Source organism: Abramis brama (genome assembly GCF_963993115.1).
Source record: "Abramis brama genome assembly, chromosome: 23".
Taxonomy (NCBI): Eukaryota; Metazoa; Chordata; class Actinopteri; order Cypriniformes; family Leuciscidae; genus Abramis; species Abramis brama.
In genome coordinates this window covers 29,147,931-29,160,984 of record NC_139985.1, presented here as the reverse complement: position 1 = coordinate 29,160,984, position 13,054 = coordinate 29,147,931, and the positions used below count along the sequence as shown (strand labels likewise).

The window sequence follows — 13,054 nt, the reverse complement described above, 5'->3', positions numbered from 1 at the left end:
TCAGAATGTAACATTAGGCTGTCATCTTTGATTCTTAGATGGAATATTGTTAGACGATGTTTAGATGATGCGTTTGGTTAATATTTTGCTTTGGTCATTCAGGGGTGAAGCCGTATGCTTGTTCCATGTGTGACATGCGTTTTTTCCACCGTTACCATCTGCAGAGACACAGCCTCACTCACACGGGTATGTGTCTTTCTGTCTTCCCCCTCCCCTTAGATGATATCTGAGCTACTGCCATTGTGTAACAGAAAATTAGAAGTATGCAATTTCATTATTAATCAGTACATTAGTTTCAGAAAGGAGAAATGGAGCATTGACGAATTGTAAAAATGTATTTATTTATGTTAACCTAATGTGCTCTTGGGTTAAAGTGCACACTGTCAGCTAGGCTTGACACTACAGATGTATACATTTCTATATTTTAATTACTATTTATTGTGCTAATGATTTTTTCAGTAACAATAATTTATTGATATGTAAATAATGACTGTTTCACGTCCATATTCACATGCGCTGATTTATTGCTTCTGTAGAACACCAGAGTAGATTAAGGGCATGAAAGCCTCAGTCACATTCACTTTTTTTCTATAGAATTAAAGTGAATTGTGACTGAGGTCATTTTTGAGGAAGAAATCTTGCATGGAATATTTTGCGTATATCCAAAAAAAAAAAAAGTATTCTGTGAAAACAAAATTTAAATAATTTATTAATACTAAATACTGTATAGCCCTGCTTTAGCTCTCTTGCTTTTTTTCTAACTCCAATGCTCTCTTGCTCAGGGACGGTTACAGTCAATGCACAAAAATCAGAGTAAAGGAATAGTTCACACAAAAATGAAAGTTATCTCATCTTCTTTCAGCCGAACACAATCGGAGTTATATTAAATAATATCCCGGCTCTTCCCAGCTTTGTAATGGCATTGAGTAGATTGTAGTTTCTGAAGCTCTTAAAAAAAACTGCATCCATCCATCATAAAAGTAATCTGTACGACTCCAGGGGGTTATAGGGTTAGTTCACCCAAAAATGAAAGGTGAGGGTGAGTAATTACTGACAGAATTTTCATTTTTGGGTGAGCTAACCCTTTAATAAATCCCTTCTGAAGCGAAGCCATGCGTTGTTGTAAGACAGATATCCATATTTAAAACTTTATAATCACTGGTTTCCGCGTGTTCGTGAGAGAGTCGAGTTCCAGCGGAAGGGTGACCTCTGACCTTGACGTATGACGTAAGCTTAGGTGAGAATTAACGAACCACCATATAGACAGAGCAAAACAAAACTCCGGTCACTAATTAGAAGCCTAAAACATAATGTCGGAGGATTTCAATATAAGAGAAAAGGAACTACCCGTCAAACGTCGGGTCAAATGTCACCCATCTTGACTCTCTTGTGAACGCACATATGGTTGTTGCCGGAAGCCAGTGATTTACTGTTTATTAAGCTTTAAGTATGAATATTTTTCTATGCCTAAAACTATAAGCTCATAGTTGACACTTTAACCCAGAGTTTTTAGCAGTTCAGAACCAGAGCAAAGTTATTTCCACATTTCTAAGGTCTAATGTCTAGCAGATGTTCAGTTTGTCAGCTGCTCTTAGCATTGTGTTTGGCTGATGAGACTGTAGTGAATTATTTTTATTTTTGCATTGTTGTATATGTTGAGCAGTTCCCATGAGTGCTTGGTTTTAGTTCACATGTGGCGGTGAGGTTAATACACTGCTACTTTGTGCATTCAGGGGTGAAGCCTTATGCTTGCACCATGTGCGACATGCGTTTTTTCCAACGTTACCATCTACAGAGACACAGCCTCACCCATACGGGTAGGAGAAATCTCTGTTTATATACTATTATGAATTGCCTCTCAAAGCTCTCAGTATGTTACAGAGAGACACAATCTGTTAAAACTACAACAAACTCGAGTTTGTATTTTCATAATTGCTTAAAATATGTATTCAGCAGGCATGCAATGAAAGAAACAGTCCATGCTGGTGATAATGCCACCTCTTTTTTAATGACTGACACTTTAGTTTGGGAAACACATATTCACTATTAACTATGACTTTTGCCTCATTAAACTCCTAATTTGCTGATTATTAATAGTTACTAAGGTAGTTGTTAAGTTTAGGTATTGGGTAGGATGATGGTCATGCACAAAAAGACATTAATATGTGCTTTATAAGTACTAATAAACAGCCAACATCCTAGTAATATGAGAGCCAATTAGTTAATAGTGAGAATTGGACCCTAAACTAAAGTGTTACCAAACTATGTTTTGTTAAAGCATCATAAAGAATATCTGTTTTACTGGAAATGTTAAAGAGGAGGTGATTATCAACAGGCATGGTTAACAACTAATACTTTGTGGCACACAAACATTTTTATGTTAAATTTGAAATAAATATAATACACTATTAATGCATCTAATTAAAGCATCTGCTTTGAAATTAAGTTCTGCAGATGCACTTGCTGTGAGCAGTATTTATTGATTTTGTTTACCCATAAATGCTATATTAATAGAAAGGCATTCCTGAACTGTTGGTGCTCTGTGCATTCAGGGGTGAAGCCGTATGCTTGCTCGATGTGCGACATGCGGTTTTTTCAGCGTTACCACCTGCAGAGACACAGCCTCACTCACACGGGTATGTGTCATCTCAAACCCCTGTCTTTTTGTACTTAAAGTTAGTTTTCTGCATGCTAAATGACTTTCAATTCGGTTTGCGCAGCAACCATTTACAGATTACAGAGTTAATGACATTTAATAATTTAACGAATAGTGCTACTACTTTATTTTTTACTTCACACTATGGTACTGAGAACTATCCCATTACCATGACCTGAATAAATGCATAAATTGATTTTGAAATGAGATTAGCATAATTGTACCTTAGTTTTATTTTTTTGAGATTGAGGTGAAGCTTTATAGTGAACCTTTATGGCTTCAGTTTGATTACTACAGAAGATCATTTTGACACGTCCCTCATGAACTGATTAAAAAGGAGCCCCAGAAACATCATTTTACTATATTGCTTAGAAAGATTTCTTTCCATTTAAAACCATCCAAATGCGAACTGTAATGAGTGAAATGGACATAATAGTCGTGTCCCCATTCAGAGGCTGCATCCTTCGAAGTGCGCGAAGCTTGATGAGTGCCTGTAACGTTTGTTTCTTTGATTTTTTTTATATTCAACTGTCTGTAAACAAAACAGGGTTCACAACCTGTCTAAATAGGTTCTCTAGAGCTGCACGATTAATCGTTAGAAGATTGCGATCTCTATTTAAACTCCCACACAATCTCATTCCTAAATGACAACGATTCGCCTGTGTCTGTTAAACCTTTGACAAAATCGCACAGAAACATTCAGATCTGTGTTTGCACGGCCGCTGATCCAGAGAGAACAGTTGTCATGTTTAGGTATGAAACTGATTCACTTTCAGCCACACAGTATCAGAAATTCTGTTTCAACATTTCAGAATATCACAGAAGTACTAAGATAAAACTTTATAGTTCAGATATAAACACTGATATCTACAAAAGCTATCAAAATAGAGTAAATCCCCTTTTGAAAGTAACTTGACCCTTCAAATAACGATTGAATTGATTAAATTGTTACGCCACCAGGTGGCACCAAGTGACTATTAAAAATGTATTTGTCATTAAATCATTTATTCAAGAGATTCGTTAAAAAAACGCTGATTCAACAAGTGAAGTCTTTATGAGTTAGTCATTGAATCATTCATTCAAACCATTTTTTTTTTAATAATTCATTCAGACTCATTAAACATTTTTAGCATTTTCTCAAAAAAAAAAAAAAAATCCAGTCGTCACTGGCGTGCAATGAATCTTGGGATAGACGAGTTCTGTCCTTAGTGGGCCGGGAAACGAAGGACACATTTGTAGGCCACATTCGAAAGAGCCTTGGAAATGGGACAGCCGTCGTCACGCCGCTGTGACGCATCGGCTTTCGAAGGATGCAGCCTCTGAATTGGGACGGTTAATGTCAGCATGCAGATCAATTACAAAAAAAATTAAAAAAAATCAATAGCATGTTCTACATTTTTAAACGGTATTAAAATTGTTTTGGTGCTTTGAATGTTTTGTAAAGACATTCACTAAAAATTGACTCTACGTTTAGGGGTGAAGCCATATGCTTGTTCGATGTGCGACATGCGGTTTTTCCAACGTTACCACTTGGAAAGACACAGCCTCACTCACACTGGTATGTGTCCTTTCTTTGTACCCCAATTTACTAAGTATTCCTGGATCTGAGTTTGTCTATTTTGTGTGTTTAGGGGAAAAGAAACAATGAGATAACAATGACTTGTTCAAATTAACATTAGTAATGAGTTTGAATAGGAACTCTTACTTTTGAAATATTAATTAACCATATCCTGCATCATATAATATTTGCATCGACATTTAGACATTTAAAATAAAAATGTACCTGCACTTGGGGGGCGAGTTTTGCGAGTCATTTCAGACTTACTTGGTAGCATCAATATCTATGTAGTTGCTCTTGCCTCGTTTCTCCGTGTTTTTTTTTTTTGTCTGTCTTAAAGGGTTAGTTCACCCAAAAATGAAAATTCTGTCATTAATTACTCTCTCATGTCATTCCAAACCTGTAAGACTTTCGTTCATCTTCGGAACACATGAAGATCTTTTTAATTGAATCGCGAATAATTAACAAACGCTTGTTTCGTGATTTTAATATTCTGTAAATAAAGTGGTAAATTGTGTTTTTACTCAAAGTGCTCGCATGGTATAAAGTGGTAGTTGCGTAGGCTGTAAATGAAGGGACAGAAAGCTCTCAGATTACACCAAAAATATCTTCATTTGTGTTCTGAAGATGAAAAAAAGTCTTACGGGTTTGGAACGACATGAGGGCGAATAATTAACGACAGAATTTTCATTTTTGGGTGAACTAACACTTTAAGTTTATTTGCGTTCACTTAATGTGTGCAAAAACAGAGACAAAATGATGCTAGCTGTTTCTTTTTAAACATTTTAATGCTCAGTCGTATTTATTCTCCAAACATAAAGAATAAAACCAAGTCTCAAAGCAGGTTTCTGATCTTTAAAACCAAAACCCCAGTGTGCCACTTTACAATCAAGCAGTTTTTCATTCCATATTAAACACACTCTACAAACTCGAGTTTGTATGAAGTCATCTGCTTTATTTCTAAGCATGGATATACTCTGTATTTAAAGCTTCATGGAAACCCATATGACAATCACAGTCTCGATCCTTACATGACAATCAGTGTTTCAGAGTCTCTGTTGTGTGTTGTTGTGGCATGCTGTGAGAGTGAAGGTGTGGGCCGCTTTAATAAAGACTGTTTTTCTCTGACAGGAGAGAAGCCGTTTGCATGTGACATGTGTGACATGCGGTTCATTCAGAGGTACCATCTTGAGAGACACAAGCGTGTTCACAGTGGTGAAAAGCCTTACCAGTGTGAGCGCTGCCAGCAGGTAAGATCACGCTTTACACATGGGGTTTTTAAAGGGTCACGACACCCCCCTCTTTCAGCTCAAGTCTAGCTCACAATCTTTTTGAAAAATGCAACTTAATTGGGCGTGGTGGCTGTGAGAAGAAGGGAGGGGAGAGGGTGTGGTATGGCACGGCAGGGGAGAGGGGAGGGGGGAGGGGAGAGAAAATCAGTGGTTAAACGTGAGGAAATGCTAGATTTTTTTATAGCTGGCAAAGTTATAGTCTAATGAAATACACTGACACCTTATAATTGTATTTAAAACATATAAATGCACATGTATATGTATAATTATCTCATTATAAAATATATATTTGTTTATATACACACTATAAATGCATATATTAAAAAAAAAAAAAAAAAAATCTTAAAAAAAAAAAAGTTCAGTAGCCTACATACATAGCCTAGATCTACGCGCCCCCTAAACCCACATAATAAAGATGTACAGTGACAGAAATTTGCACAAATTAAGTATACGTTCCATACAATTGAGGTATTATCGAAATATCTAAATTTTAATAACGAGTGATTTAACAGAAAGTAAAACGAGTAAAACGGTCAGGGTTACATTTTAGACATACACACACACATCTCTGAAGCGATAGAAAAGTCCTCGGGACCGCATCACTCGCAAGACGAAACCTGCATTGGTGTACAAGGCCGAAGTCCACCATTCTCCCGTTGAATGGTTGCTACACACACACATAGTTTAGCTGTGTCCGTGGTTGATGGCCAACCAGCCGCCCGCAGTCAGAGTCCATCCCGGGCAGCATCGCGGGGAAAGATGCACTGGAACTTTTGCACCACGAAAACAAACGCGCGTCCCATCATTACCTCTCTCATCTACTACGCGATATCATAGTTTGACATGTCTGTCATTGGAAAGTTCCACGTGGTGTCATGAATAATTAAGAGAAAGTGTCTTCTCATTGGATAAAAAACTCAGTCTCATTAATAATTATGAGACACCGATGAGTCATCAGAGTACTATAGTGGAGATCTGTACACAATGAAGATTTTAAACCCGGAAGACGAAAATAGCGTATAAAAACTAAAATTTAACCATTTTCCCCCTACTATTAAATCTAACAGATGCTAACATTGTCTTCAATGTTGTTCAACACACATACCTCTGTTAAAATCTCAGAAATTTTGGTTTAGGGTTTCATGAGCCTTTAAGGCAAGACATCTACTGTTGATACTGTAGTTAAATAGAAGAATACTGAATGTTGGGAAGATGGAGAAGTTATTGTTATTAAGTTTTACATTGAATCAAGGCTACTCACCGCACACATATTGTCAGGGAAAATGGTTCAGTGGTTGTTTGTGTTCTCCTTTGTGTTCAAAATATTTAAAAAAGTGCTAGAAACGGACATTATCCAGCCAGAGCTCATAGCTGCAATGATAGAGAGCATGCTTTGATACTTTATATACGATTCCCATTGAATATAAACTTGGTTAGAATGTAAAAATACTTGTTTGCATATAATATGAGGTAGGTATTTTATATTATTTAAGCATCTGGAACCGTATCAGTCTGACAGAATGTTCTACTTCAAAGTGACATGGTAAGTCAAACTATCTTGACTGAAAGGGTCAGTTCACCCAAAATTTTTAATTTTGTCAATAATTACTCGCCCTCAAACACAAATTAAGATCTTTTTAATTAATTCTGCACTTTCTGTCCCTTCATTGACAGTGACACAACTACCACTCCCATTACCCAGAGAGGTAGTAAAGTAAAATTAAAGTAATCCATGTGACTCAGTGGTTTAACCTCAATTTTACGAAGCGACTCGAGTGCTTTTTTTTTTTCAAAAACAACAATTTACCACTTTATTTACAAAATATTAATCTCCATTGCGCGTTCATGAGAGCATCCCGATGCATGCGTGTTGTTGATACAGTTCACTGCTGATGTGAATGCAGTCGTACTAAATTGAACTGCTGGCATATGATTGGATCAAACTGTGTGTTTGTGTGTGTTCTCACTCACTTTCCTGACAGAGGCATGAGGTGGTTTTTCAGGAAATTTTATTTCGCATTTACATGTCACCTGGCGGACGCAACAGTCAATCATTCTTTAAAGAAGACGCGTTATGTTTGGACCAAAGATGAGACAGTTGTTCTTTATTAAACTCATAAAGACAAAAGTATTACAGGAATACTGGATTCTAAACGACAAAGAAATGCCTCAATCAAGACCTCGAAGCAGAAATGAGGGAGAAACACCCAGAAACTCCTCATATGTGGCGCTCACAAGTATAAGGGGATTTCCTCTCCATTAATGCTGGGATAACACGCCTACGTCTCCTTCCATTAATAATAATGGCTAGTGCCGTTGCTGGGATCTACCGACATCCGTTGCCATGATTTTTGGAATGACTTATAACGAGAGGAAAAAAAAACGTTTTAGTCGTATAACATCAGTTAATGGAAATGGCGTCATTTCGCGATATTTTTTTATCGACATTTATCGATGTTTTGGCTTATGTGTATCCGCCGCGCTGGAGGAAACGTAGGCTGATTTAAGACGCTTTATTCTGCTCTCGTCTCCGTTATATTGTAATTTGTCTTACACAACCTTGTTTCTGCAGTGACTTTCAGCATGTCTCCTATAACAACGTCTGACGCTTATGTTTTATGTGGCGTGAGAATGACACACACAACGCAAAGTCCAATCAGAGCGGTCAGACTGAAACGGGTTTCCAAAAGCGATTTGAATAGGATTTCAAACCACATATGAGTGTAGCCCGAAACGGATTTGTAAAAATCTTATTTCATCTGATTTTTTTTTTTTTTATGCCATTCACACTTGGTAAATCTGATCTGATTTCAATCGGTTATGCACAAAAATTGGACCTAGCCTAATGCACTGCAAGCAGAGAGAATGTGTATCTCATTCAACTACGAGGCAACATGGGTAGACAGCTTCAGCTTGATGACACAAGTGTACCACAGTTCAGACCCAAATAATATAATGTGAACGGAGACCAGCAGCGGGGGAAGGGGGGTGGGTGCAGGCGAACTCTGGTTTGGACCAAGCAATCGAACCAAGTGTAAATGAGCACAAGGGAGTAGAGTTGTCAAAAAGTTCAGACTTTGGTACCAAGTCGGTACTGAAATGTTTAAATTGTGATGCTTTGAGCGGTGTTGAGGCGGATCGTAAACGCCTCTGATTGGCCATTGTGTTCACGCGCTCATCGGATATGTCTGCGATTGGCTACAATGATCAGCGCACGGGAGTGTTTGAAAGTGTTTTAAAAAATGGGAGCGAGAGCGTTTGAAAGCACAGGCACAGTCTATCAGCGGATCGCTCCCGTGTGTATCTATGTAATCGCTCAGTGAAGAGCGTTATTGATGTATATTTAAAACATGTTTTTAAGTGCTGATCAATCACAGACAAATCCGATGAGCGCTTGAACAAAATGGGAGGTGTTTATGATTCTGCTCAAAGTAGGGCTGTAGTCAAGACCACCTTTGTCGAGTCCAAGACAAGTCCAAGACCAGGACTAGTCGAGTCCGAGTCAAGACCGAGTCCAAAGAGGTTCGAGTCCGAGTCAAGACCGAGTCCAGGACAGGGAAAAAAAAGTCTGCTAAAAAATATAGGCTAGCCTATAGAAATTAAATCATTATGTAATAATGAATAATTTTAAATATTTAAAATAATTGACTAATTCAAAGAACAACAAAAAAATTATAATTATACAGGCCTAAAGGAGCACTACACATTCGTTTCGACTGTCTGATCAGCCACATTCTGTTCCTGTCAATCATACACACGATGTCAACCAATTAAACTGCATGAGGGAGGACCGAGACAACTCACAGACACACACACACACACAAGAGATGCGGATAAACCGCGGATCGGGCGGATGACGTGACGAAAAATAATATTTTAATTAAATTCGGGCGGGTGGCGGCTGAAGCAATCAAATGAAAAAAGTTTGCCACTAAGCAAACCTGCAAGTTATGAGCTGGGTTATTTTGTTTCGATATTAGCTATATTTTAAAACAGCCCATTAATTAGATGTGCAAGGCAAGCAGGCTAGTTTTCGGGGTGTTATGGACAATTAAAAATATGAATATTCACGTTGCACTAGCGGTGGACTTTCAGCGAGTTTATTTAAACATTTATTTTTTAAAGAGCTGTTTGTGAGTCAAAAGAGCCGGCTCTTTCAGTGAGCTGAGTGAAACGAGCCGGCTCACGAAAAAGAGCCGAAATGCCCATAGTTATTAGGTGGCCAGTGTTTCACTTTCCCTCCAATAATATTTTGTTTTAATATCGCGGCGACGTATGTGTGATTACTGGGAACATAATAAAGAAACCTGGACTCGGTCGAGACCAAAAGCCATATTTGGCAAGACCAGTGGCCGAGACCGAGACAAGTCCGAGTCCGAATACCAGCGAGTCCGAGACAAGAGACCATAGAAAAGCGGTCTCGAGTCCGGACTCAAGTCCAAGACCGGACTCGAGTACTACAGCCCTAGCTCAAAGCGTCACATTTTTTAATTTTTAGTACCGACTTGGTACCGAAGTCTGTACTTTTTGACAACTCTATAAGGAATAATAATCATTTGGTTGCAATGATTTCAACAGCAGTCGAACCCTACTGTGCAATCGAACCAAGTGTGAATGAGCACAAGGAAGAATAATCATTTGAGTGAACCAATATAACAAAGTCAAACTTCTGTTTTTCACCTTTAGAACTTCTCACGGACGGACAGACTGTTGAGGCATCGGCGCTTGTGTCAGGGTCGCGGTGTGGCAAAGGTCGAGGCCCAGCCGTGCTCTTTCTCCCAGGAGCCTCCCCAAGCCCCCCCATCCACATGGAGTCCCTTACACCCCGCCCCGGGCCGGCTCGCCGTCTGACACTATCCTCTCCACACACAAGCCCTGAGAAGACGGCACACCCAGACCTCTCTCTCGATGCCACCGGCACTCGGACCCGCTGCTCGCAGAGAGATGCGCCACAGAGAGGACGAGGGAAACTCCCGTCTTTTGTTGCTTTAGTGAGAAACACAAGGCTCTCTTTTGATCATCGAGGCTTGTTTTATACTTTTTGGTAATATAATATGGGGTTAGAAGGGGTTTTATGGTACTTTTAAGACGTGAGAAACAAAAAACACACCTAACATGGGAATTTCATGTGACTAACCAAAAAAAAAAAAAAAATTGTGCAAAGGTGCAACCCATCATCTATTGACTGACACCTATTGATACACACTTTATGTAAGTTCAACAGCATAGTGTGGTTAAAATCAGCATCATATGTGATGTATAGGCCTGCTGAGGGTTCGTACCCTACTGTCCTGAGGACTCGGGTAATGTCCTACAACCATCGCAAGATCTGTTTGTAACACTGTACCCGTGCGTGACCATGTGGGAGTGCACAGTGCGCTTCCGTAGATGAATTCATTAAGCATTCACAGGCTTTTTCTCAACGATAAATGTTTGATCTGGTGTTGTAAGTATGTAAGAATTCGAAAGATGTGTATATTACTTTGTGTAACAGCTGGCTTGTTCTCTATCAGTGCCGTGAGCTGGTGGACATGACACCACCAGTTGAGTTCTGCTCACAGGAAGTGACATCACTCCCTTAATGACTGGGATAATCTCACAGGACCTCTCAAGGCCATGTGTGGGTCATTGGTCCTCAAAAAATCACAAATTATATTTTGCATAAGGAAAATTAGTCTTTTTTAAGACCATTAAGTTTTTCAATGTTACATTATTTCACATTTCACTGATATTTTTATTAGTATAATGTAAACATATTATTTTAAAGATACTTTAAAATATATTACAACTGGTAATACATATAAGTTTGTACTGCCTTAAGTCATTATCACAGTATTACAGAACAACTCTAAAATTGGTGCATTATGTAATGAGAAATGAAGGGTTGAAATGTCACAGTGCAAAATAATCGATTGGTCCTAAAAATAGGCTTAATTTTCTAAATGCTAAATATTTTTAGAGTGATTTATGGCAGGGCTCTTGTGAGATTCACTTTAGTATTGACTACACTGTTAATACATACATTACACGTGATGAAAACGTCCAAAAGACCCACAATATTATGTACAGATTTATATGTGCAACATACACGATCTTGTGGCCTTAGGATGTGCTCGTTTATTTTGTTTTGTACTTTCTTTTTTTTTACACCTTGGTTATGAAATGGTAATTATACATATTATTTTACTGAAATCTTGACACAAGGACAGATACACTGCCTTTTGTTTTCCTTCTAAAGTCATTTAACATTATATTGCCTTGTGTTCAAGCACAGCTGTGTTGTTTTGTCGATGATAGACTGATTTGTTCTTTTCTGAGGTCGAGGTTTCCAGTGTGAGATCGCAGTGTTGTCTGATGCACAGGTTCAGTCTAATGCGCGTCTGCGACGTCTTCAGTTCCTGTGGGCCACTAATAGAGCAAAATGGCAGAGATCTGATGTTATTGTTGTACCAAATGATATTGTATTTGTCAGTTTATTAACTTCTCATCTTATCATTAACATGGTATCTACTGTTTGACGAGAGTCTCGTCTGAATTTTTTTTTTTTTTTTTTGGGCCGATGGACAAACTAGGGATTGAATTGGGCATTTCAGTGCTTTCTGGTTATATTGCAACTGAAAACAGAATATATCTTCAGAGGAATGTCTGCTGTTTATTGACAAAAGATTGCTGCATTTCTGTATAATGACTGATTTCCCCCCCCCTTTTCTTTATAATGTTACATGTATGTTTATATAACTGAATTGGTTAAAACTCTTAGTTCTATAGCAACAAACTTTGTGTATTTTAAGGACCTTTCTATGCTAATATAATTTTTAAAAACACTGGAGAGATACGTGTGTGAAATGATAAACTATATAGACATATAAACAGTTTGTGTGTGTGTGTGTGTATGCATGTAGCTTATTAAATGCATATTGCATACTGTTAAGTGCATATAGTATTTCACACAAGTTATCAGCATATATTCCAACAAAATAACTGAATTTACACAAATAATCCTATTATTTATTATATAAAGCGCCGATATTCATATTATTATTGACGATATTCAAGGACAGTATTGAAAAAATAAATATGATCTTTTATGTTATCTGCAGGGCACTAAGGATACAAAAGGTTATGCACTCAACATGTATGTATGTTTATACACATGCACACACACACACACACATATAGTTAGCCTGTAGTTACTAGATAAAGCCTCTCTCCAAAGCGTTGGAAACGATATTGCAGTTTGCATACTTGGATATCCATGAGTCCAATTTGAAAAGAAAGAAGCAATAGAAGTTGTACCTTCAAATTGTTTTTGGGATTTCTTTTGATGGAAGAAGTAGTACGTAACTTTTTTCTTGCATGATATTGCAGAATCTGATCTTAAGTGAATTCCTTTTCTTCATCCGAAGGGTTTTCCATAAATCTTCTGAATGCAAAAAAAGGACAGGTTTTGTTATTCGTTTCTTTAAAGACTTCAGACACGTGAATTGTTTTTGTGTGGAGACAAGAGAGGGGCTTCCTTCATGCATAAATAAAATACTACATAAAGTA

General features: G+C 37.9%; 1 protein-coding gene across 41 annotated transcripts in view; it reads left to right on the top strand.

Annotated features, from left to right (window-relative positions):
- znf740a (zinc finger protein 740a) overlaps positions 1–13,054 on the top strand; it is a 35,206-nt gene extending 22,152 nt beyond the window's left edge. For 20 of the 41 annotated variants that reach the window (XM_084101419.1, XM_084101408.1, XM_084101422.1 and 17 more), the window contains 6 exons: positions 103–186; positions 1,734–1,817; positions 2,553–2,636; positions 4,131–4,214; positions 5,346–5,464; positions 10,193–13,054. In XM_084101419.1, coding sequence (XP_083957545.1) covers positions 103–186; positions 1,734–1,817; positions 2,553–2,636; positions 4,131–4,214; positions 5,346–5,464; positions 10,193–10,357 — 620 coding nt within the window. In that variant the 3' untranslated portion in view covers positions 10,358–13,054. The remainder of the gene's footprint in view (positions 1–102; positions 187–1,733; positions 1,818–2,552; positions 2,637–4,130; positions 4,215–5,345; positions 5,465–10,192) is intronic. The other 21 variants (XM_084101432.1, XM_084101428.1, XM_084101416.1 and 18 more) reach the window with 5 other exon arrangements.